Source organism: Mus caroli, unplaced genomic scaffold (assembly GCF_978045245.1).
Source record: "Mus caroli unplaced genomic scaffold, Mus_caroli_1 scaffold_18, whole genome shotgun sequence".
In the NCBI taxonomy this organism is placed as follows: Eukaryota; Metazoa; Chordata; class Mammalia; order Rodentia; family Muridae; genus Mus; species Mus caroli.
In genome coordinates this window covers 23,494,031-23,521,069 of record NW_028227273.1, presented here as the reverse complement: position 1 = coordinate 23,521,069, position 27,039 = coordinate 23,494,031, and the positions used below count along the sequence as shown (strand labels likewise).

The window sequence follows — 27,039 nt, the reverse complement described above, 5'->3', positions numbered from 1 at the left end:
TCTGATACCTAAGCCACACAAAGACCCAACAAATAAAGAGAACTTCAGACCAATTTCCCTTGTGAATATCGATGCAAAAATAATCAAATTCTCGCAAACTGAATCCAAGAACACATTAAAATGATCATCCATCATGATAAAGTAGGCTTCATCCCAGGGATGCAGGGATGGTTCAATATACAGAAACCCATCAACGTAATCCACTATATAAACAAACTCAAAGGAAAAAAACCTTATGATCATCTCATTAGATGTTTGACAAAATCCAACACCCCTTCATGATAAAAGTCTTGGAAAGATCAGGAATTCAAGGCCCATACCTAAACTTAGTAAAAACAATCTACAGCAAACCAGTAGCCAACATCAAACTAAATGGACAGAAACTTGAAGCAATCCCACTAAAATCAGGGACTACACAAGGCTACTCACTCTCTCCCTACCTATTCAATATAGTGCTTGAAGTCCTAGCTATAGCAATTAGACAACAAAAGGAGATCAAAGGGATACAAATTGGAAAAGAAGAAGTCAAAATATCACTATTTGCAGATGCTATGATAGTATACTTAAGTGACCCCAAAAAATCCACCAGAGAACTCCTAAACCTGATAAACAACTTCAGCAAATTGGCTGGATGTAAAATTAATTCAAACAAATCAGTGACCTTCCTCTACACAAAGGATAAACAGGCTGAGAAAGAAATTAGGGAAACAACACCCTTCACAATAGTCGCAAATAATATAAAATACCTTGGTATGACTCTAACTAAGCAAGTGAAAGATCTGTATGATAAGAATTTCAAGTCTCTGAAGAAAGAAATCGAAGAAGAAGATCTCAGAAGATGGAAAGATCTCCCATGCTCATGGATTGGCAGGATCAATATAGTAAAAATGGCCATCTTGCCAAAAGTTATCTACCTATTCAATGCAATCCCCATCAAAATTTCAACTCAATTCTTCATAGATTTAGAAAGAGCAATTTCCAAATTCATCTGGAATAACAAAACACCCAGGATAGCAAACATTATTCTCAACAATAAAAAAACTTCTGGGCAAATCACCATCCCTGACCTCAAGCTGTACTACAGAACAATTGTGATAAAAACTGCATGGTATTGGTACAGAGACAAGCAGGTAGATCAATGGAATAGAATTGAAGACCCAGAAATGAACCCACACACCTATGGTCACTTGATCTTTGACAAAGGAGCTAAAACCATCCAGTTGAAAAAAGACAGCATTTTCAACAAATGGTGCTGGCTCAATTGGCAGTTAGCATGTAGAAGGCTAATCGACCCATTCTTATCTCCTTTTACAAAACTCAAGTCCAGGTGGATCAAGGACCTTCACATAAAACCAGATGCACTGAAACTTACAGAAGAGAAAGTAGGGAAGAGCCTCAAACAAATGGGCACAGGGGAAAAATTCCTAAACAGAACAACAATGGCTTGTGATGTAAGATCAAGAGTCGACAAATGGGACCTCATAAAATTGCAAAGCTTATATAAGGCAAAGGACACTGTCAAGAAGATAAAAAGGCCACCAACAGATTGAGAAAAGATCTTCACCAATCCTACATCCGATAGAAGGCTAATATCCAATATATACAAAGAACTCAAGAAGTTGGACTCCAGAGAAACAAATTACCCTATTAAAAAATGGGGTACACATGCTCCACTATGTTCATAGCAGCCTTATTTATAATAACCAGAAGCTGGAAAGAACCCAGATGCCCCTAAACAGAGGAATGGATACAGAAAATGTGGTACATTTACACAATGGAGTACTACTGAGCTATTAAAAAGAATGAATTTATGAAATTCCTAGGCAAATAGATGAACCTGGAGGGCATCATCCTGAGTGATGTAACCCAATCACAAAGGAACTCACACAATATGTACTCACTGATAAGTGGATATTAGCCCAGAAACTTAGGATACCCAAGATATAAGATACAATTTGCTAAACGCATGAAACTCAAGAAGAACAAAGACCAAAGTGTGGACACTTTGCCCCTTCTTAGAATTGGGAACAAAACACCCATGGAAGGAGTTACAGAGACAAAGTCTGGAGCTGTGACGAAAGGATGGACCATCTAAAGACTGCCATACCCGGAAATCCATCCCATAATCAGCTTCCAAACGCTGACACCATTGCATACACTAGCAAGATTTTGCTGAAAGGACCCAGATATAGCTGTCTCTTGTGAGACTATGCCGGGGCCTAGCAAACACAGAAGTGGATGCTCACAGTCAGCTATTGGATGGATCACAGGGCCCCCAATGGAGGAGCTAGAGAAAGTACCCAAGGAGCTAAAGGGATCTGCAACCCTATAGGTGGAACAACATTATGAACTAACCAGTACCCCGGAGCTCTTGACTATAGCTGCATTATGTATCAAAAGATGGCCTAGTCGGCCATCACTGGAAAGAGAGGCCCATTGGACTTGCAAACTTTATATGCCCCAGTACATGGGAACGCCAGGGCCAAAAAGGGGGAGTGGGTGGGTAGGGGAGTGGGGGGGAGGGGATGGGGGACTTTTGGGATAGCATTGGAAATGTAAATGAGGAAAATACCTAATAAAAAATATTTTAAAAAAAATGGGGTACAGAGCTAAACAAAGAATTCTGAACTGAGAAATACCAAATGACTGAGAAGCACCTAAAAACAATGTTCAACATCCTTAGTCATCAGGGAAATGCAAATCAAAACAACCCTGAGATTCCACCTCACACCAGTCACAATGGCTAAGATCAAAATCTCAGGTGACAGCAGATGCTGGCAAGGATGTAGAGAAAGAAGAACACTCCTCCATTGTTGGTGGGATTGCAAGCTGGTACAACCACTCTGGAAATCAGTCTGGCAGTTCCTCAGAAAATTGGGCATAGTACTATCTGAGGGCCCAGTAATACCCTCCTGAGCATATACCCAGAAGATGTCCCAACTTGTAATAAGGACACATGTTCCACTATATTCATAGCAGACTTATTTATAATAGTCAGAAGCTGGAAAGAACCCAGATGTCCCTCAGCAGAGGAATGGATACAGAAAATGTGGTACATTTACACAATGGAGTCCTACTCAGCAATTAAAAACAATGGATTTATGAAATTCTTAGACAAATGGATGGACCTGGAGGGCATCATCCTGAGTGAGGTAACCCAATCACAATAGAATACACATGATATGTACTCACTGATAAGTGGATATTAACCCAGAAGCCCAGAAGCTCAGAATACCCAAGATACAATCACAAACCACATGAAACTCAAGAAGAAGGAAGACCATAGTGAGGATACGTCGATCCTTCTTAGAAGGGGGAACAAAATACCCATGGAAGGAGTTACAGAGACAAAGTGTAGAGGCTGAAGGAATGACCATCTAGAGACTGCTCCACCTGGGGATCCATCCCTTTACAATCACCAAACCCAGACACTGTTATGGATGCCAACAAGAGCCTGCTGACAGGAGCCAGATATGGCTGTCTCCTGAGAGGCTCTGCCAGTGCCTCACAAATCCAGAGGTGGATGCTCACAGCTGTCCATTGGACTGACTATAGGATCCCCAATGAAGGAGCTAGAGAAAGGACCCAAGGAGCTGGAGGGGTCTGCAGCCCCATAGGAGGAACAACAATATGAACTAACCAGTACCCCCAGAGCTCCCAGGGACTAAACCACCAACCAAACAAAGAGCACACATGGTAGGACTCATGGCTCCAGCTGCATATATAGCAGAGGATGGCCTAGTCGGACATCAATGGGAGGAGAGGCCCTTGGTCCTGTGAAGCCTGTATGCCCCAGTGTGGGGGAATGCCAGGGCCCAAAAGCGAGAGTGGGTGGGTTGGCGAGCAGGGGAAGGGGCAAAGGGGAGGGGGGGTGTTTTTTGGAGGGGAAACCAGGAAAGGGGATAACATTTGACATGTAAATAAAGAAAATGTCTAATAAAAACTTTTTAAAAGAATCTATTATAATAGATAAATGTCACAGAAGAAATTACTCACAAGACAAACATTCAAACAACTATATTTAGACGTTCAAAACACAGAAACCGTAACTATAAAGTGTGAGAGTTTTTCACCAAATATATCAGCAAAACTCATTGATAATAAAATAAATAATTTTTATTATCTAGAATTTGCATTTGGAAAGGAAAACTAAAATGAAAGCGGCACATAAGTGGATGGGGTCATGAACAGACATGAGTTGGCAGAGGAATGAACCCATAAACCTGGAGACAAGCTGGGCTTACTGAGTTTGAGGACTCACAGTTTAGTGGTACAGAATCTGCCTACTAGGTACAAAGCTTTTGGGTTGCTCTTCAGAGTTACCACAAAAAAAAAAAAAAAAAAAGCCTTAAGGAAAATGTACACAAGGCATTTGAGGTCTATAGGATCATCATTGCACCTAAATGTAAAAAGAAGAATACAGAAAAAAATGTTTGGAGAAATAATGGGCTCTACTTTCCAAATATGAGGAAAATTCTTGTACAAATTTTAAAAATTAAATTAATTACAAAGAGAATGAAATTAAAATTCAGAAAAAGAAACCAAGCTAGTGGTATATGCCTGCAATCCTGTAATTTGAGAGGTAGCAGCTGGTTTTGTGAGTTCAAAACCATCCTGGTCCACATATCAAGTCCCAGGCCAGCTGGAGCTACAAAGTGAGACTCCTCCTCCAAAACAAGAGCGGGAAGGAATGAAACATTTCTGTGCTCTAGAAAGGTTTAAGCCAAACTAAACTACTATAAATCAAGGTGCTGGTGATAATACCTAAAACAATTAAAAGATGAAATGGACCTTTACCACCTACTAAAAATGTATTAGTGAGACTGAAGAGATGGTTCAGCACTTAAGAGCACTCGGTGCTCCTGAGAATACTGAGAATCACTCTCCAGCACCCACATCAGGTGGCTGTGAGCCACCTGTAACTCCAGCTTCAAAGAATATGACATCTTCCTTTGGCCTTAGTGGGCACTTGAACAGACATACACAAACATACATGCTGGTGTGCACACATTAAAAATAACTGAAATTATATGTAAAATGCCTTCTTTCCTGAAGAAAGTCTCAACTCAAGCATACTGTTACAACAGCTAAGCTCTGTCACATTACATTTTCTTCACAGTTCTAATCAATAATTTAAAATGTTTATAAGTAAGTTTTTTTGTGATCACATTTTTCAATAGAGCAAATATGGAGCAAAAGGTGTTTTCTTCTGTGAGCCTTCCTTTTCCATAGCCTGTCTCTTATAACATCACCCTTGTATCAAGTCGAAACTGAAAAGCAAGCAGAAAAGCAACCAATAATTTATCCTATGTAAATAGATGCCAGGATTAAAGGAGAACACATGGTGATGTTGCAGAAACTGGAGTGGGTCAAGGGACTGGTACTACATCCAAAGACACTGGGAAAGATGTAGTAGCTATAATTATTTACAGATATTATACATAAATATGTGTGTATACAACATACACACATACATAATTAATCCAGAAAAAGGGTGCTTTGTACCAAAAATGGAAATTTCCTAACTTCTGAGTTAAGTTAAAATTTTGGTTATGGGGGCTGCAGATGTCTCATTGGTTAGGAGCACTGACTGCTCTTCCCGAGGTCCTGAGTTCAATTCCCAGCAACCACATGGTGGCTCACAACCATCTGTAATGGGATCCGATGCCCTCTTCTGCTGTGTCTAAAGACAGAGATAGTGTTCTTCTATACATAAAATAAACAAATTTTTAAAAATTGGTTATGTTGTAGAGAAAAATCAGTGTCTTACAAGTGCAGTGAAAATGTTAACTGTGGTTAGACTGTAGGCTGCAGCAGTTACAGCAACTAGAAAGGCAGAAAGATAATTCCCTGGCTCCCCTTCCCCTAGGTTCCTACCACTTTTTAAATCAATTTTCTTTATCTTTGTTAAGAAGATGCAAAATCGGGGCTGGTGAGATGGCTCAGTGGGTAAGAGCACCCGACTGCTCTTCCGAAGGTCCAGAGTTCGAGTCCCAGCAACCACATGGTGGCTCACAGCCATCCGCAACGAGATCTGGCGCCCTCTCCTGGAGTGTCTGAAGACAGCTACAGTGTACTTGCATATAATAAGTGAATAAATCTTAAAAAAAAAAAAACTACAAAGAGATGTTGCTGAGGTTTTTTTTAAAAAAAAAAGAAGATGCAAAATCCTATACTCAGACTGCTAAATGTAGTGCCGTATACCTTCAGGCCTGTGTCCCCACCTTTAGCCACCCTTTTTTAGACGAGAACCCCTGCCTCTGATTGAGTGCTGGGAGTAAAGGCGGATGCCACCATGCTGAGCTTCCTGCTGGTTCTTAGCCACTCTTCTAAGTATCACTCCTTCATGAGAGCAGCAGAAAGGATGGCCATGGAGAAGTGCTACATCAGAAGGAAGAAATACCTAAGATGACAGCTCAAGCTTACTGCATGACAGGCACTAGCTCAAGATGTTATGTGTTTCCTAGCTCAGTTTTCACAAAACCTTGATAGACTGTATCCCCATTTCCTAAGTACATAAAGTAACACACAGCCGGACGTGGTGGCACACGCCTTTAATCCCAGCACTCGGGAGGCAGAGGCAGGCAGATTTCTGAGTTCGAGGCCAGCCTGGTCTACAGAGTGAGTTCCAGGACAGCCAAGGGCTATACAGAGAAACCCTGTCTCAAAAAACCAAAAACAAAACAAAACAACAATAAAGTAACACACAAGAGTGTGACAAGTGTCCCACAGCAATAGTCAGGAAATCCAAACCAGGTGAATGAGAGCGGGGTCCTTGTTCTTCATTCACCACACTGTCAGACAGCACTACAAGGACTGAGGGGGTGGCTCAGCAGTGTCACTTGCCTGAGTTCTACTGCCAACACCACAAAACCATGGACAATCAGGGAAAACCTTTGCTCATCTGAGCGTGCTGACACGGAATACAGGAAGGAGTCCCCACACCCAGCTGCCCTGGGCAGTGGGTAAGCACTGTCCACAGTGTGTGTTCTGATACAAAGCTGGATTCTACTCCCTAACAGCTGTGATAGTCTGAAGAACTGAGGCTGGAAATAGAAATACAGAACCTAATGAATCCTATGCGGCTCTAGGCATTCTCGAGTAGTCATTATGAGATGGTTTATGAAGATTACCCTAAGTACCACTCTACTGTCCTAACTCAACAGTCAATGTTCACAAAACTCACACAGACCTCAGGAAATGCAAAACTATCGTCCAGTGGAAAAGCACATGTTCTATTTTGCAGTATGTATTACAACACCCTGTAATAAAACAAACATGCTGATAAAATCAAGCCTTCTAATAAGTCATCTATATCCTAGAGCACACTAGAGTTCTTACCCTTAGTAAAATATACAAGTACCATTAAGGAGGAAAAGAAAGATTTTCTAACCTTTCAAAGTCACCTTGTCTTGTAAATTTTGACAGCCTATACACAGCCCAGTTGTTAAGCTGTTTAGAAGTCATTCCTCTTCCATTATCTACCACTGCGACAGCAGGCTTTCCTTGCGTTTCATCAAAAAGCTATGAAATAAAAAGATAAGAAAATTCCAATCAATACTTAAAGCATGAAAAGTTAAGTGTGAAATTCAATAGGCTCACTCATATCACTGGTATAAGTATAAATGAATACAGTTTTCTTAGGCAGCCTGGAGGTGATGGTGCATGCCTTTAATCCCAGCACTTGGGAAAAGAATTCTTTGAGTTCAAGGCCAGCCTGCTCTACAGAGTTAGTTCCAGGACAGCCAAAGTGACACAGAGAAACCCTGTTTCAAAAAACCAAACCAAACAAACAAAAGCACTAAAAAAAAACTTTTCTTAAAGGCACTGAATCTTATCTATCAAAAGCTTTAGAATTCTCAACTTTTTTTAGCCTAGAAATATCATTTCTCAGAATTTAACTTAAGAAAGTAATCAAGGCATAAATAAGTCTACACTATTCCCACATTGCTTCTCATGGCAAAAATACAGGCAGGAAAGCAATCTGTTTGCGAACAGAGACTGGTTCTGTGAGTTACACTGCAGTTAACAAAACTTACATTAACACTGTGAAATAGCCAAATGCTTACAATGCAGTGTTAAAAAAAGAAATTATAAATAAAAATGAGTACATAAAGACATGTATAAGTAAGTAAAAACATACACAAAAGAAACTAAAAATGTTTCCAATATAATACTAACAAAAAAGATGACAATTCTTTATGTATGATTTTCTTACCAATTTGATCTGTATTCTCCTAACACCATTATTTCGAGAAGTAGCTGACAATGAATTGTCGATTAACTCTGCAAGAGCAAATGCTGGAAGAGATTGAAAAACAGTGCTTAACCTCTCCATCCCAAACGTTTTATAAAAGCTGAAGGAACTCCAAAGCACCTTAAAGCAACCACGTTTATTTTCTAAAGAGCTACAAGTATTATTACCCTGAGTCTAATGATGTTATTCAAAATAAGTCTCATCACCAATCACTATGTATAAAAAAGTCATTAGGCACTAGTCTGAGCAACACAGTAAGACCCTGTATCAAAAACAACAGCAATGAAAAAGAAAGGTCAGGTTTGGGAAGCTAGTCTGGTGGCCAAAGGCCTCCTCCAATCAGGCCACACCACCTGATTCTTCCCAAACAGTTCCACCAACCAGAGACTTAAGCATTCAAATGTGAACCTGTGGGGCCACTCAAACCATCACACTAGCTATGCACCTACACATGCGGCTGCCATTTAACATGGTTTTGTTAGTCTTTAGAATTCTTTATGTAAGCTATCTGTGTGTGTGTGTGTGTGTGTGTGTGTGTGTGTGTGTGTGTGTGTACACAGAGGATTGAATCTAGGGCTCTCACTGAATTACTCAAGCTGTTCTGGAACACACCCTGTAACCCAGGCAGACCTTGGACTTAAAATCTTGCCTCAGCCTCCAAGTAGGAAGACCTAGCCTAGCTACCAGACTAAGTAAAATGAGTAAAGCCAGGTATACCAGTTAGTTTTTAGTGTCATCCTAAGAGTCTGAAGTTGCCTGGGAAGAGGAAGCCTTACTTGAGGAACTGCCCAAATGAGGCTGGCCTGTGAGCATGCCTATGGAGGACTGTCTTGATTAGAACTGGTGTGGAGGGCCCAGCCCACTATGGGTGAGTCCATCCCTAGGTAGACAACAGCGGGGGAGCCAGAGGGCAGGCAGGCGAGAGGCGAGTGAGCAAGAAGCACTCCTCCACGGTTTCCGCTTGAGCTCCTGTCCTGACTTCCCCCACTGGATTGTGACCCAGAAGTTTAACACAAAGAAATGATTTTCTCCCTGAAGTTGCTTCAAGTAATAGTATTTATCTGAGCAATTGGAAGCCAATAGGATATCAGGTATGAACACTCATCCTTCTCTCTGCCTGAGTGGGCTATGACGAGATGACTTCCTGTGCAAGCTATGTCTTCTCTCGTCTATGATGAAATGTAAAACTGTAAGCCAGAACAAACACACTCTTCCTTAAACTGCTGTTTGTCAGATTTCATCATAGCAACAGAAAGAATGTTATGTTCTTACTATATAAACCAAGCCCAAAAATATTAAATAATATTGCTTCACTATTTCCTCCAAATTAAAAAAAAACATTCTCTCCCAAACTCATAGGGCCCAGGAAATAAGCAAAACTGACAAGGCTCTAGACTGTAAAACAGACCCAAGCCAGGCTTGGTGGCACACATGTTTAGTCCTAGGACTCAGGGCTGAGCAAGGGAGATCTGTTTGAGTTTGAGGTCATCCTCAAACATCCTGTGTGAGGGTTTTTTTGAGGGGTATATACTTTATTGAAAACTTAATACTCTTCAGAGAGATCATATCTTCAATCAAGGCTCAGATAGCCTGCACCGAGGTGATAGATCCCTTCTTGGTGATGGTAATTCTTTCATGCATTGTACCCAGGTCAGTGGCTAGGATAGGTTGGTAGCCTACAGCAGAAGGAACTCTACCCAATAAGGCAGTTACCTCTGAGCCAGCCTGGGTAAAGTGGAAGATGTTGTCAATAAACAGCAGGACATCTTGGCCCTCCTAGTCTCTGAAGTATTCAGCAACAGTCAGACCAGTCAGAGCTACCCAGGCTCAAGCACCCGGTGGTTCGTTCATCTGCCTATATACCAACACTACCTTGGAAGTGGTATCTTTTAGGTTGATAACACCAGATTCAATCATTTCATGGTATAAATCATTGCCCTCCAGTGGTGGCGCACGCCTGTAATCCCAGCACTTGGGAGGCAGAGGCAGGTGGATTTCTGAGTTCGGGGCCAGCCTGGTCTACAGAGTGAGTTCCAGGACAGCCAGGGCTGCACAGAGAAATCTTGTCTTGAAAACCAAATAATAAAAAACAAACAAACAAACAAAAAATCATTGCCCTCACGGGTCCTCTCACCAACACCAGCAAATACAGAGCAACCACCATGGGCTTTAGCGATATTGTTGATTAACTCCATGATCAGTACTGTCTTTCCAACGGCAGCACCTCCGAGGAGTCAATTCTCCCACCCTTGGCATATGGGGCCAGCAGATCCATAACCTTTATCAGAGTCACCAGAATCTCCTGGTCAGCACTCATCTCTATGAACTCAGGAGCCTTAGCATGAATAGGAGCGAGTTGTTTGGTTCTGATAGACCTCTCTCATCAATAAGTTCTCCAATGACATTCATGATTCTGCCCAAGGTCTCAGGAACAACAGGAATTGTGATTGGTACCCCTGAATTCAGTACTTTCTGGCCTCGAACCAAGCCTTCAGTGCCATCCATAGCAACAGTTCTGTCCGTGCTCTCCCCTAAATGCTGGGCCATCTCCAAAACCAGGCTGCTGTCCCTGCCGTGACCTTCCAGAGCATTTAGGATGGGTGGTAATCCTTCATCAAACTGGACATCCACCACGGCGCCGATGACTGCCACAATTCCCCAGTGGCAGTGCCTGCCTTCGGGGCCCGCAGAAACACCTGTGCCACATAATCTCTGGCAGGATGGACCCCGGAGGGAACAGCTTGAAGTAGAAGCTGTGCCTGGGGCAGCACCGCCAAAGGGCTGAGTCCCCACAAGGCCCCAGAGGCCGAGGCCGAGGCCACATGACCCACTCTCCACCCTACAGAGCAACCACTCAACTATTTCTCCTGTTTATTTCTCTAGTTAAAAAGAAATAATATGCTGGGCCGTGGTGGCACACACCTTTAATCCCAGCACTAGGGAGGCAGAAGCAGGCAGATCTCTGTGCATTCAAGAACAGCCTATTCTACAGAGCTAGTTCCAGGACAGCCAAGGCTACACAAAGAAACCCTGCCTGGCCCTGCCCACTCCCCAAAGTTAAAGGGGAAAAAAAAAGTTAAAGGGGAAAAAAAAAGTTAAAGGAACACTGAGACAAGTTTGATTTTCTGCCTATAGAAATATATACAAGTGATTACTACAGCATATTCAATTAGTGCTAAGTAGTACATAGGAAGCTGAAACAAATACTGTCCTTAACAAAGAGACTTCCCAGCCAGAGGTCAAGCCTTTGTTTCACTGACATACATATAATAAAACCCAGCTCTGTCTGCTCAAAGAAAAGACATAAAAGTGATGAACATGACCTAAAGCCTGGCCACAACAAAGTGAGAAAGAACCAGAAGCAAAGAAATGAGAGAAGATCTTGGGATACACTGTAAAGCTAACAGAAGCCAAAGCCAAAGGTTAAATAGAGGCTCCCCACTTATCTATGTAATGAAGGCACAGCTGGAAACTGATACAATCTCTACAGTAAGTAAGCTACTCCAAAAGTCTTTAAAACAAATGTATCTGTTGACTACACAGTATATATTCAGAAATGTATCTCCAAGGAAATTAGTTAAAACTGATTCAAATTTCAAATATTTAAGCACCTACTTAGGCACTGCTCTTGGGATAGCACAATACAAAGGTTCTATTCTTGAGTTCAACACTTTACTGGAAGATGAGAAATAAAATGTAATTATGGGACAGTAGATAACTCATCAATAAAGGTGCTTGCCATCAAGCCTGACAACCTGAATGCCATCCCTAGAGCTCATATGGTAGCAGAGAAGCATCTTCTACTAGCTGTCCAGACCTCCACATGCATGCCTTGGTACATATGCCCTCATACAGATGGATGGATGGGTGAGTGGGTGGGTGGGTGGGTGGGTAGATAGATGGATGGATGATGATGGGTGGACGGATGGATGTAAGCTTTTTTTTTTTTTTTTTTTTTTTTTAATTTTTCGAGACAGGGTTTCTCTGTATAGCCCTGGCTGTCCTGGAACTCACTCTGTAGACCAGGTTGGCCTCGAACTCAGAAATCCGGCAGATGTAAGCTTTTAAAAACATAATTACAAGCCAGGCAGTGGTGGCACACGCCTTTAATCTCAGCTCTTGGGAGGCAGAGGCAGGCGGATTTCTGAGTTTGAGACCAGCCTGGTCTACAGAGTGAGTTCCAGGACAGCCAGGGCTACATGACAAACCCTGTCTGGAAAAAACAAAAAACAAAACAACAACAATAATAATAATAATTACTACAGGCTGAAGATATGTGTTTAGAATTTGGGAAGCAAGGCATGAAGATCTCTGGGAGTTCAAGACCAGCCTGACAAACAAAGGGAGTTCCAGGACAGACCCTGGTGTGCTAGAGATATGGCTCTATGGCAGAGAGCATGTGATGTCCAGAGTTCAGGTCACATCAGGTGGCATACAACTGCATGAAACTCCAGTTCCAGGGGATCTAATATCCTCTTCTGGACTCCACTCCACATGTATATGGTATAAGCTATGAAAGATGGCTCGGCATCGAGGGCATTGGCTGCTCCTCCAGAGGACTTAGGTTCAAGTCCCAGCACCCACAAAGAAGCTCACAACCTCTGTAATGCTAGTCCAAGGGACTCTAACACCCTCTTCTAGGTTCTGTGGCTACTGCATGCACATGGTACATAGATCTACATACAGGCAAATACATAAATAAAATACAATAAATATTTAAAGATTATTTCTACTCCAAACTTTCTGGTCAATGTAACTTCTAAAGAGAGCTGCAGAAAAATGAAGAAGGTGAAGAGAGCAGAGATGAGAGAAGCCTTGAAAGCAGACAGGCTCACAGAAAAGAGATCTTTGAATAGTCTGAAAGTAGATAAAACCTAAAGGTACTGTCAAGCAGAGCAGGCCATAGAGGGAGGCAGGCCATGAAAGAACTTTCTACTTGTCTGTTAATACAACTTCCACACTTAACACATACAAAATACATAATATTTAAAATCCATAAAAATCAACTAATAGAAAAGAATCTAAAATGATAAATATCAGGGCGTGGGTGATGATGACATTCAGATAGTAGCAATATGGTTGTTTTTCACATTTTATTCTCTTATCTATGTTTTTCTAATTTCTAACAGTAAACACATTTAAGAAAAGGAATTTTAATACAGTTTATAATGAAAACATTAATGGCATAAAGTACTTTGGAGTCTAAAGAAAAGATCTGGTAAGCCACAATCTAAAAGGATAAAAAAGGCAAGCTGTTAAGGTTTAGAAGAAGATATTAAAGACATGGCAGCAGGTACACAAACTTACTCTCACAATTTAGCTCTGTAAATAGATTTACAAAGTATGGACTGGTTATAACTCTAAAGTAGAATGCTAACCCTATACATGCAAGGTTCTGGGCTTAACCCAGAATATGCAAATAAAAAGTAAGTAAGTGGAAAGTAAAAGGCATTTTCTTGACTGGAAGACATTTTATAGCCAACAGGAAGAATAAAACAAGAGAGACAAGTATTGAAGACATAGAAAGACATCTAACTATAGGATCCCTCGGTGTACTAAAGCTCACCTAATTCTATTAATGGGTGGCTATTTGACTTCTGGGTTCAATGGGCAAAACATCTGCTATGCGATCCTAGTAACTCTGGATCCCCAGAACCAATATGAAGTCAAATGTGTAGGAGTGCACACCCCTCTAATCTCTGTGCTCTTGCAGGCACAGACAAGAGAATCTGTGGAACTTATAATTGTTAGCCGGCAGTCAACAAAGACATCCCGATGTAAACTTGGTAGAGGTCAGGAGCTGTCTTCTGACTTACATATGTACTCTGGGGCAGAGATGTCTGCACACACATCACACTCTATTAAAATAGAGGCTGGGGCTGGAGAGACTGCTCAGCAGTCGAGAGCAATCGCTGCTCTTGAAGAGGACCTGAGTCTGGTTTCCAGCCCTCCCACCATCCATCCCACGGGATGACAACTCCTAATTCCAGCTCCACAAGAACTGACACCTCTTCTGGCCGCCCTGGGAAACCACTCACCTGGCCTCCATCCATCCACTCAAATACATATACACATACATGAATAAATTAAAAAGAAATGTTTAAACAAAGAAAAATCCCAATTTTAGTCGAATACGTTCAAAGAAACTAAGAAAATAAATGAAAACAGGTTCCCATGCCTTGTAATAAAGTGGAACGAAAGGAATGTGAAAGAACAGTGGCGTATGTGACCAAAGGAGAAAGGAGACTAACAACTTTCAAAACGTGCGGGAGCAGATTACTTACGCAAAGGATTCTGTCCTTCACTCGCGTAATACTCATACATGCCACTTTTAACTAGAGTGTCGTAGTGAGGTAGAAAGTCAATTCTTTCTTTTGTCGCTGTCAGTAGTGACTGGTCAACTGACTGCAGCAGGTACAGAGTGACTCCATCTTTAACAGTGTGGTCTGTAATTGAGAGTTAAAATCAGAAGTGTGGAGTAGCATCAGAAATTCAATGAATTTATTCTGAATACATAAATTATACCTACAAAATGCCCTCGATAGCGTAACCTGAATGTGTCAATGGCTCTATTTACAAATTCCAGTTGTAAATAAAAAAGTATCAATGAAACAAGCATAACATGTCCACAAATACTCAAATAAATATTCAAATCTATTTATTTATTTGTGTGTGTCATGCGTGTGTGTGTGTGTGTGTGTGTGTGTGTGTGTGTGTATACACGGATGCCAGCACACATGTGGGCAAATGAATGCCGTAGCACACATGTAGAACTCAGAAAACGTCTTTCTGAAGTCAGTTTTTTCCTTCCACTGTGGCATCTGGGGACCAGGCAATGGTTTCTATGCACTGATCCATTGTAGTGGCCCTTTTTTGTTGTTTGTTTCTCTGTTTGTTTCTTTGTCTTTTTAAAGACAAGGTCTTATAATATATCTCTGACTGGCCTCAAACTTACCTTCCTGCCTCAGCCTCCTGAATGCTAGGATTACAAGTGAGCCAGTGTGTGTGTGTGTGTGTGTGTGTGTGTGTGTGTGTGTGTACACCTTTGAAATGTCTCTTTAGTGGAGACTGATAGGGTAGCCCTGACTGGCCTGGAATTCATTATGTAGACAGGCCTTGAACTTAGGAAGATCCTTCTGCTTTGGCCACCCAAGTGTTGAGACTACAAGTGGATATCACCATGCTCAATGTCATTTCTCTATTGAAACAGGATCTCACTACAGCCTTAGCTTGCCTGGGACTCAATATATTGCCCAGGCTGACCTCCAACTCTAGGCAAGTCTCCTGCCTTAGCTTCCTGAGTGGTGGAATCATAGGTGTAAGCTACCATGGCAGCTAAAACACATTTCTTTTTCTATTTTTAATTTTGTAAAAACCATCACAGGTTGAGTCAGCAAGATTGTTCAATGGATAAAGGTACCAGCTGGCCAAATCTAGCAGCCTGAGTTCAATCCCTGGGAACCACAGTGTAGAAGGAGGGACAAGTATTCACTAAGTGGCCCTCTGACCTCTGTACTAATACACACATACACAAATAAAGGTACAAGTAAGAAAGATTCACAAATACAGAAAACCACAACATTATATCTCATAATCTGTTACATTTCGGAAAGTTCAAGACTGGTACCTACTGAAGGCCTGATGGAATACTCAGTATTTTTTGAGATGGGGAGTCTAACACAGTTCAAACACGTCTTGGACTCCTTACCCTTCCGACTCCACACCCTAACTGCTCCTGTTAGAGGCACGGACCACATACCTAGGTTTTTAAGCATTCAGTTATTTTCTTTTCTTTAAGATTTATTTCCTTTTGCCTGCGTGTCCGTGAACTAAGTGCATGCCTTGTGCATGTGAAGATCAGAAAGCATGAGATGCTCTAGAACTACAGTCAGGGATGGTTATAAGCTACCATGTGAGAGCCAGGTAGTAAGGCCAGGCCTCACTCTCTATGGGCTCAACTGACGTCAGGGAGTCTGATCTGTTAAAGCAAAGGTCTTTCTTCCCTTGCTCCCCAAGCACTCCAAATGATCAATGCTCTGGACAGACAGTGGTGTCCAACTACTCTCTTACTATGCAAATAAATAAATAAATACAAAAGGACACTTTTTACTTACCAAAATTATCACAGGTAATTTCTTTCCTACTTGTAGTTGTAATAACAAACTTTTCTTCAGATGAAATGCCAATTGTCTATCCAAAATAAAGGAAATAAAATCAATCATTACTAAAAGGAAATAAATGGTCTACTCACATTTACAAGAATGTGAACACACTGACATTATAAATACTACACTCATTTGTCTAGGAAATATAGAACTCAGCATTTTTAAATTTTGACTTTGCAAAACCAATCACTATAAGCCATATATATTGCTTAATTAACAATATTACTTTTTTCTGCTCTTTACTACCCAGAACATGTAAAATCATCAGATGATGAAAATGTAGTGTAGACACAGTGGAATTTTATTCAGCTGTAAAGAAAATGAGTTTATGAAATTTCCAGGATGATGGCTAGAAATAGAAAATATCCTAACTGGGTAATTCAAGCCCAGGAAACAAGCACGCTCTCCTTCATATATGAATCTTAGCTTCAGATTTTTAAGATTTCTATAATTGATCTGGAGTGCCGGTAGAGGTCATGAAGCCAAAAAGGGTCCACAAGAGGGAGGACAGGACTAGGGCTTGAAAGGAAAGAGGGAGTAGAGGGGATGCTGGAGTTAAAGGTTTTGTGGGGGTGCAGACATGGGTGCGGCAGAAGAAGGGGTGGAAGGTTTGTTAACCAATGCTAAGTACTGCATAAAAAGCCTTACAAAACCCAACTAGTTCTATGCTAATTACAAATATATAATTTCCTGAGGCTCTTGACACATGCCTGTAATGCCAGCACCTGGGAAGCAGAGGCGCGCAGCTGTCTGAGTTCCAGGCCACCAGGGCTAGTTAGTGAGATAAGAATGAAACCATTTCTAATTGGGTTTAAGGCCCACTCCACAAGGTAGAAACTTTACCAGGGTCAAGAACCTGTGCGTAGCCAGGCAGTGGTGGTATGAGCCTTAATCCCAGCACTTGGAAGGCTGAGGCAGATTTCTGAGTTCGAGGCCATTCTGGTCTACAGAGTGAGTTCCAGGACAGCCAGAGCTATACAGAGAAACCCTGTCTCAGAAAAAAAAAAAAAAAAAAAAAAACAAAAACCATATTCTAATACTTCTCACTATACCCATAGATTAGTGTTCTCTTTTAACCTCATCAGATAAGTCTCCTCTCACAATAAACAATGAATAATACAGACCCACAAGTGACCAAGGTACAGAGAGTAAGAGACTGGGATGCTCAGAGCTAATTGGTGTCTCTACATCACACCTCGTCTTCTCAAGGTTCAGGGATCATTCTAGAAGGGGCTGGAGGATGACCACAGGAAATAGCATTTTCCAGATACAATAGGGTAGCTGCACACATGAACTCAGAGAAGTCATGAAAGAACATACAGGTCTGCATAAGCCCACACCAAACAAAATCCCAGCAATGGAGAGAGGAAGTAGGCATTACACCCTAGCCCTAGCTGAAGTGATAATGATGATTGATAGCTGCCAAGAGAGGGAGAATCATATTTAAGGTTATAGCCCCTGTGGTTATAGTCAACTGTGTTCTAACAGATAGCTCCAAACAAACCCAAGCGAATACGAGCAACATAAATAGACTTAATGGGTTTTTTAAAAATTTGAAAGGACAGAAACCCGGGTGAGTAGGGAGTGTGGATGTAGCAAAAAAAAAACAAAAAAAAAAAAACCCTGTCTAAATTATCAAAGAATAAGATATGTGTGTGTATATACATATATATGTAAGTTTTAAAGAATTTTAAAGACAATTGAACAGAGGTGTTCTGCATAGGTGGACAATGCTTCCTCCAGAGACACAGGCTATTGAAAGAAACTTTCAGTGCCAGACACAGGTTACCCTCCTACAAGCTATTATTGGTCAAGGAGGCCCCAAAGCCCTCCAAACAACACAAGCTATTGCTATTGCTCTTTGCCCACTAAAACTGGATGCTAAGACCCTATTACTGAAGATACAACACACTTTGGTTGTAGGACAGACATCAAATAGGAAGTGACCAGGAAACTTCCTTTCTGATGGATAGCTTTCAGTGTGTCAATTAGGAAAATCACAGTGGACTCCCCAAGCAGTGCACCCCCACATACTACAATACTGACATACCCTTCTGATACAATAGTGACACACTTGCTTCTGACTGAACCTGAAGCCTGTTCCACAGGAGGGAATCCAGGCCTGGTACTGTACCTCTGGTCATAGGCCCATGACTTGGGAAGGTCACCAGATTCAAGTGAGGCTTATCTTGCTGTTGAGTTAAGTGGACATGTTATCAAACTGCCTTCTAAATATTCATGTTTAACTCGGGATCAGAGAAGTTGATTTTTGCAGTAGGCAGCAGTCAGTGCAGGGACTCATAATTGACCAAAGGCTGAGAAAAAGTGACTATGCTCAGCCCCAGATGGGACATTCACATCAAAGCTCCCACTCCCTTCAGGGAGCGCACTGGAGGCAGCAGAGTGAGAGCAGGGAGATGGGGAAGAGTGCTGTGGACGCGACACGGCCAGTGCACACACGGCCAGTGCGCACAGCAGCTACAGGTACCTGCACAAAACCTACACAAAATCAAGCCAGTGAACATTCCCATGTGGAATGGAGGCTCCACTCCCAGCTGAGGAGCTACTGGCAACTGATGTCAACCGGGAAGGAGTTGTCATTTTTCTTTAAGGTGTAGCTGCTGGTAGGACAGTCCCACACCTGAGCAGGTAAGCCACAGTAACTGGATTCAGTGAGTTACATTCCATGGGGGATAGGGGAGGTACTGGGGAGGTTTGGAGTAAGGACAAAAAAAGGTTTAGGTTGTGTATGATCAGGATACATTGTATACACATACTAAGTTGCTAAAGAACAAATTAAAAGATCTTATAAGAAAACCCATTAGTGACTAGGTGAGACATTTTGAAAGGATTAACTTTCTCACATTCATTCATTCATTTATGGGTACACAGAACAGCATATGTGTAGGGGTCAGAAGACAACCTGAGAGAGTCATTCTCTCCTTCCACCATGTGGGTCCTGGACACCGAATTCAGGTCTTAAGGCTTGGTGGCAAGCACCTTTATACAGGGTCATCTCAAAAGCCCTTGATTTTAAAACATCAAGAAGAACCACCCATGGCACATGCCTTTAATCCCAGCACTTGGGAGGCAGAGGCAGGTGATTTCTGAGTTTGAGGCCAGCCTGGTCTACAGAGTGAGCTCCAGGACAGCCAGGGCTACACAGAGAAACCCTGTCTTGAAAAACCAAAAAAAAAAAAAAAAAAAAGAAGAACCACCCAAAGGCATGCTCTAAGAAATCGATTTATTTAATACAAAGCACTAATATAAGACTTATTTTATACAAATCAGATATATACGTATGTTGGAAGAAAATCGGTGTTTTATAGCACTAAGGTACGAATATGTGTGCTACAGGACATCTAAAGAGGCCTGACATTGTTCTAAAAACATCACTACAAAACTTTTAAATCAAATTACAAATCAAAGGGGGAACTGAGGGAAGCTACAAACAGGCTTCCTTAATTAGAAAGGTTAAGTCCAAGCAAAGGATCAAGAGCCCGAATAATCAGAAGGAAACTACAGAACTGATGGGACAGTTCAGCAAGCCTGATGACCTGAGGTCAATCCCTGGGGATGGAAGGAGAGAGACAACGCTTGCAAACTGCTATCTAGCCCCAGCACCCACACCCTACAGACTAAATCAGTGAATATAATAAAAACTAAATTTATAAAAAAGGAAAAAATACAGATGACAATGACAAACCCCAAAAGCTCAAAAACTACCAAAAATAATTAGAACAGATTAACACTTATTTAAATTAAAAAGACATACTATTTCTAAAATGAAACACAATCCTTCCCACCTAAAGGTGCCCAAGAAAATTTTAAGTTAATGATGCAAAATCTTCCAATGATATAAAATTGTTTTTCTCAAAGATTTTTAATTCTGTGTTTGTGTGTGTCAGTAATCTCAAAGACCAGAGACCATCAGGTCCTGAGTCTGGAGTTGCAGGTGGTTGTGAGCCACCCACTTAGGTGTTGGGGACAGATCTCAAGTCCTCTGGAGGAGCAGTTAAGTGTTAGCCTCTCAACAGCCCTTCAGAAATGTAATTCTTAGAGGTCATTAAAGAACTAAACTGGGATGCTAACCCCTAGACCACTTTTTTCCTTCAAAACAATTATGCTTCAGGAAAGCAATGTGGTTCCCTCCCTGCCCCCTGGGGGAGGGGGTATGGATTTGTTGATTTCTGAAACAGGGCTCTCATTATGTAGCTCAAACTTGCTGCAATTCTCCTGCTTCAATCTTCAGTTACACTGACTGAAGATTTATACCACCATGCTCAGCTTAAAAGTTGTTAAGACAATCCCAGCTAGGGCTAGATAACACCTCCATGGCTAAACGCTGTCTACCTGCATGAAATCCTAGGTTTAAATCCTCATGTGCTCGGGCTGGAGATTCCCTAGCAAATAGCAGAGGAGGGAGATCAAAGGAACACCATCAACAGATGAACCACCCAGTCTGGCAGGATGGCTCACACTTGTAATCCCAAAACTGAGGAGGAGACAGGAGGTCTACTTTAAATAATATTTTAAATAAATTTAAATAAGTACAGCAGGTCTCATAAATAAATAGTAGATAAAAATAAAAATTGGGTGTGTTGGCAAATAGCTGTAAAAACAGAATTTGGGAACCAGAAGCAGGTGGACTGCCAGGAGCTCCAGGCCAGGCTGCCAGGGTTACATAATAAGACCTTGTCTAAAACAAAACAAAACAACAATAGGTGGCCATTAAATCAGAATTTCATGGATAAATCCAGCTGAGACCACCTGAATTCTCTTGAACTTATTAAATTAATGAAGCCTATCAGCTAAATTGTAGTTTACAGGATACATATGGAAATAGATAAGCCACAGAATACTGTAAGGCCAGGGGGCAAGGCATGTAATACACAAATCAGGGAATGGAATCTCACCCATGTAATCCCAGCACTCTAAATACAAACCTGTGAGACGGCTCAGCTACTAAAGATGCTTGCTGCCAAACCCAACCATCTGAGTTCAGCCCTAGGGCCCTCCTTAGAAGGAGCCAGCCTAGCCCACTTGGCAACTCTAGGTCAATGAGAATCTCTGTCTCAAAAAACAAGGATCAACAACGAAGGTTGTCCTCTGGCTTAATCACAAACGTTAACACACACACATCCCCAAGATGGACAGTGCTGAATGACACTCAAGGTTGACCTCTGGCCTACACGTGCACACAACCACACACATGTACACATGTACAAAACTATGTGCAAATATTTAAGATTACGGTATAGCTGGAAAATATTAGATGTATCTAATTATTTCATACAATATACCCATAAAACTATTGTTTTTAAGGTTTTCTTTTAAGGATTTTTCTAGAATATTGGATTAGCGTACTTAGTCCAGTTTATGACTAACTTCATAGATGGCTTCTGCCTTTCAACTGTCAATATACTTACCCACATATCTATAAATAGGAATGCTAATACCTTTGTTATCTGAATTAGTTTTTACTCAACTAAGACTATACAAACATTCTTTTTGTAAGGGATTAAATTCCAATAAAATCATTGCAAATTAAAAATGTGTTTCATTGGGCTGGTGAGATGGCTCAGTGGGTAAGAGCACCTGACTGCTCTTCCGAAGGTCTGGAGTTCAAATCCCAGCAACCACATGGTGGCTCACAACCAGAGATCTGACTCCCTCTTCTGGAGTGTCTGAAGACAGCTACAGTGTACTTACATATAATCAATAAATTTAAAAAAAAAAAAAAAAGTGTTTCATTGACCTAACCTCCCAAATATTATAGCTTGGGCCTATTATTGCAGGATATTTGATCACAATGTGAATCCCAAGATTATGCTTCTAGTTATGATGTGGCTCAGCCCTTAACATTAATCCCAAACAAGAAAGCTAAAGTTAGTTTATAGAAGGAAGCACCCATGTTTGAAAGTGACATCTAATTGAGTGGCAGACAAGTGAGCAAAAAAGTGCTGAATCAGAGAAAAATGTGACAGAATAAATCAGAGAGATGCCCAACTCTCAAGAAAAGAGAGGAAAGGGAAGCTACATGGGAGGGAGCGAGGGAGGGAGGGAGGGAGGGAGGGAGGGAGGGAGGGAGGGAGGGAGGGAGGGAGAGAGAGAGAGAGAGAGAGAGGAAGGAAAGAAGGAAGGAGGCGGCAGTTTTTTTTAAATAGGGACAGTTATAGAGAGACAGGTTGCACAGACAGAACAAGCTAGACACAGAATGAAGAAAGAAATGAGCCAGAGAATGAGAAGACGCCAGAAGATTAGAACAGATTGCCAGTTTGTTTAAGGCCAAGCAGAGCAATTCAGGAGAAGCTGAGAGAAGCCAGAGTTAGTCAGCATGTGTTTAAACAAAACAAAACCCAGGACCCACATAGGGCAAGACGAGAACAAACTCCTTAAAGTTGTCCTCTATGTCCATACACAGCAGCCTGTGCATAAATGTGTGTGTATAATGTATATATACACTCATAATAAATACAATCATAATAAATCTCATGGGTTAAAAAATAAGGGGCTGGAGAGATGGCTCAGCGGGTTAAGAGCACTGACTGCTTTTCCAGAGGTCCTGAGTTCGATTCCCAGCAACCATATGGTGGCTCACAACCATCTGTACAGTATGCTCATATACAAAAAAATAAAAAAAATTAATAATAATAATAATAATAATAACTTGCATATTTGAAAACTGTTGAGTAAATGTTGTGTTCTTGCTACAAAAAAGTAACAAGTGTACTCTGAATGGTATGGTTTTAAATGGACACACCAGCCATACCACCACTCCTCACACTTGGCAGGCTGAGCTAAAGGTTTATCCACAGTGGAAGGCTGGCCTGGAGTACAAAGTGATTACTAAAACTGAGCTCTGTCAAAGAGAGGAGTAAGAGGAGATAGCCACAGGAAAAAGAAACATAAGACTACAGCAGTGAGCCTAGAGTGGTTTTGTTTGGAATCAAGTTGATCTAACGCTGGGTGTGGCCATGCACTTCTAGAGGCAGAGATGAAAGGAGGGGAGTTCAAGGCCAGCCTAGACTACCCAAGTGTTCTAGACCTACCTCTGTCACAAACAAACCAACAAATGGTCAGATGTACTGTTTTTACTTCTTGTGAATCATTGTGCTGATTAGGTTTTTTTTTTTGTCAACTTCACACAAGCTAGTCTAGGAAGAGAAAGCCTCATAGAGACAATGCTTCCATCAAACCGTCCTATTGGCCAGCGTGGGGGGCATTTTCTTGATTAATATGGCATGACCAAGACCACTGTGGGTGGCACCTCTGGCGCAGGTAACCTAGGTAAGCGGCAGGGAGAAGGGAGGAAACGAGAGCGGAGGGAAGAAGAGGGAGGGGGACAGGAAATGAGTGAATGAATGACTGACTGAATGAATGAAGCAGCCAGGGAGAGCAAACCATAAGCAGCATTCTTCCACAGTCAGTTTCAGTTTCTACCTTCAGCTCCTGCCCTGGCTGCCCTCAACCCTTTCCTCCCCAAAGTTGCTTTTGGTCACAATGTTTTATCACATTCTAGAAAACAAACTTCAAGGACTGAAGAGATGGGTCAGTGGTTAAAGAGCACTCACTGATCCTCCAGAGGTCCTAAGTTCAATTCCCAGCAACAACATGGTGGCTCACAACCATCTGTAATGGGATCCGAAGCCCCCTCCAGTTGTGTCTGAAGACAGCTACAGTGTACTCACATATATAAAATAAATAAACAAATCTTTAAGAAGAAACGAAAATAAAAAAACAAACCAGGAGGTCAACTATGTATGTAGGTGTTTGACTCAGCCCATCTGTGTAATACAAACAACACCATGGGATCTGTAGCATAAACCAACAGAGCAAAGAAGACAACAGATCCAGGAGCTAGAGATAACCCAGTGGTTGAGAGCAATCCTACTCTTGGGCTGGAGAGATGGCTCAGAGGTTAAGAGCACTGACTACCCTTCCAGAGGTCCTGAGTTCAGATGGTGACTCACAAACATCCGTAATGGGATCTGATGTTCTTTTCTAGTGTGTCTGAAGATAGCAACAGTGTACTCACATACATTAAGTAAATCTTAAAAAAAAAGTAGGAAAAAAAAAAAAAACAATTAATGAAACACTTAAAAAAAAAAAGAAAGAAAGAAAGAAAGAAAGAAAGAAAGAAAGAAAAAGAAGCTGGAGCCTGAGGCACACACCCTTAATCCCAGCACTCCGGAGGCAGAGGCAGGCAGATTTCTGAGTTTGAGGCCAGCCTGGTCTACAGAGTGAGTTTCAGGACAGCCAGGGCTATACTGAGAAACCCTGTCTTGAAAAAAACGAAAAAAGAAAAAGAAAAAAAAGAAAAGAAAAAGAAATAGAGAAAAAGAATCGAAAAACCAAAAGAAAAGAAAAAGAAAAAGAAGAAAAAGAAAGCCCGGCCGGGTGTGGTGGCGCACGCCTTTAATCCCAGCACTCGGGAGGCAGAGGCAGGCGGATTTCTGAGTTCGAGGCCAGCCTGGTCTACAAAGTGAGTTCCAGGACAGCCAGGGCTATACAGAGAAACCCTGTCTCGAAAAACCAAAAAAAAAAAAAAAAAAAGAAAGAAAAAAAAAGAAAAAGAAAGCCCACTTTGGCAAAGTCAAACTCAATTTGAATTTTTTCAACAAATATACAAGAACTATCTTAGGCCAGTGGTTCTGACCATAGGAAAACAGACATTTACATTACAATTCATAACAGTAGCAAAATTACAGTTAGTAAGTAACAACGAGAATAATTGGGGGGGGGGGCACCACACCATAGGGAACTGTATTAAAGGATCACAACATTAGGAAAGCTGAGAATCAGTGTCCTAGGCCAATCCTAAACTAGGTTTTCTGGAAGGAAAACACTGTTTAATTCGGGCATTGCCATATTCTTCTTTTAAAAGTTCAGAGCCCAGAACGGTGGTACTTGCGTCTGTGACTACCAACACTGGACAGCAAAGGCGGATAAAGTTCGAGGCCAACCTGGTCAAACAGAGACTTCTAGGCTAGCCTGAGCTACACAGCAAGACCTCGTCTCAAAACAAAACCCCGCAATACCCCTCCCCCAACATACTCAAGCTCAGGCAACAGTAAGAACAACAACAACCTACAAAGCATCTCACAGTATAAAGCACGTTTTGCTACGTAGTCATTCTTTTTTTTTTTTTCCCAAGCAGGTATTCTCGTTCTTTGTTGTCCCCATGGTCACTTGGAGCTAGTTCAAGAACTCCCAAGGAAGTTGGAGCTCAAAGAACCAGAAGGACAGCTCCTAATACTAACCTAACTTAGTATTACTCTGCAGAAGAATCCTGCTGGGACGGACCAGGCAAACCTTTCTGACAAGACAAGCCAGAAAAAGACTCCCTCCATCACCTCCCTGAACCTGGGGTACCCGGACTCCCGGAATCTCGCCCCCCCTCTAAACAGCGCAACCCTCGCAACGCTGACTGTCCAGTGGATGCAATTCTGCATCTTCTGAAGTTACGAACTAGGGCAAACCCAGGTGCTTCTCCGACAGGATGATGCACTACTTCGCAACCATAAAGCAGTAACTAAACCCATAAGCGCCCACTAACTTGAAAGTCCCGAACGCTAGACCAGCACAGGCCCACGGAGGGGCGGGACCCCATCATTCTTGGCCATGGCTTGGCCGGCCGGGACATCCAACCAGGGATCATCCGCAACGTGGGCACCCGGCAGAGGCCAAGGCCGCAAGATCCGGGCCATCTGACAAGTTTATGGCGGTGACCCACCCAGGCTTCGGGCCACCTACCCTCACCTCCTCGCGAGCATCCCCTCCAGCGCCCCGGGACGTACCTGACACACAGACGCGCGGAACCCCGCGTAGTCCGCGTGCTCCGCGACCTGCAGTGCGCGATCCCCTTGCTCCGAGTCCTTCCCGCGCCGGTCAAACAAGTACACCGTCCTACAGCCGTCGACGGCGCCATCTCTCCCAGATCCCTCCGAGAGGCCTCCGGGATCGCTGGCGCCCTCCGCTGCCATGTTGAGGGAGAAAAAAAGAGAAGGCCCTGCGGCTCTCGGGCGCGCTTCCCGGAGACACCGACTCCGCGCGTGCCCTCGGCTCCAGCCGCCGCGGCTCCGGGCCTCAGCGGGCCGCGCAGCACGGACTGTGGGCAGCGGCCGGGAAGTAACCCGGGAACCGATTCAAACGCGCTTCTGCCGGGGTGCCGTACGTCACTTCCGCGACCCGCGAACACAGGGACGCGCTGAGCGCGCCTCAGAGCCCGCCAGCTACGTACGCCGCCGCCCACTGAGCCTCCTTCCGTGACCTGAGAGCGGGCCGCCGCCGTGGCTGCTGCGCAGGAGGAAGAGGACGGCGGACGGAGACCCGGCCAGTCCAGCAGGCCGCGGGGCGGGGCGGAGCTGGCCAAAGTGGGCGGGCCTTCGCGCCCAGGCCACGCCCCCGGGCTCCAGCGGACCACGGGGACTGGGGACAGCCTGGAAGCCCGCTCCCAGCGCCTTAGGGGCCTTTGCCGGGGTGGGGGGGGTGGGGAGCGCACAACTCGCAAGCGTGTCGCCCCAGGGTCTATGCAGGCTCCTGCTGCAGGGCCCTGGCGCCTTCCCCCTAGCCATGCGGTCTCCAGGGCGCTACCAAGTCGGGCGGACGCGGCGG

At 42.8% G+C, this 27,039-nt stretch overlaps 1 protein-coding gene and 1 pseudogene across 1 annotated transcript in view; both read right to left on the bottom strand.

Annotated features, from left to right (window-relative positions):
- Nucleotides 1-26,737, bottom strand: part of Smchd1 (structural maintenance of chromosomes flexible hinge domain containing 1) — a 122,251-nt gene extending 95,514 nt beyond the window's left edge. The window contains exons 1-5 of the mRNA XM_085833192.1: nt 26,223-26,737; nt 16,372-16,447; nt 14,542-14,703; nt 8,219-8,301; nt 7,394-7,524 (exon numbers count right to left, since the gene is read on the bottom strand). Of these exons, the coding sequence (XP_085689318.1) occupies nt 7,394-7,524; nt 8,219-8,301; nt 14,542-14,703; nt 16,372-16,447; nt 26,223-26,408 (638 nt within the window). The 5' untranslated portion in view covers nt 26,409-26,737. The remainder of the gene's footprint in view (nt 1-7,393; nt 7,525-8,218; nt 8,302-14,541; nt 14,704-16,371; nt 16,448-26,222) is intronic.
- On the bottom strand, nt 8,495-14,310 carry LOC147000370 (ATP synthase F(1) complex catalytic subunit beta, mitochondrial-like; annotated as a pseudogene).
- Nucleotides 26,738-27,039: the final 302 nt, after the last annotated feature.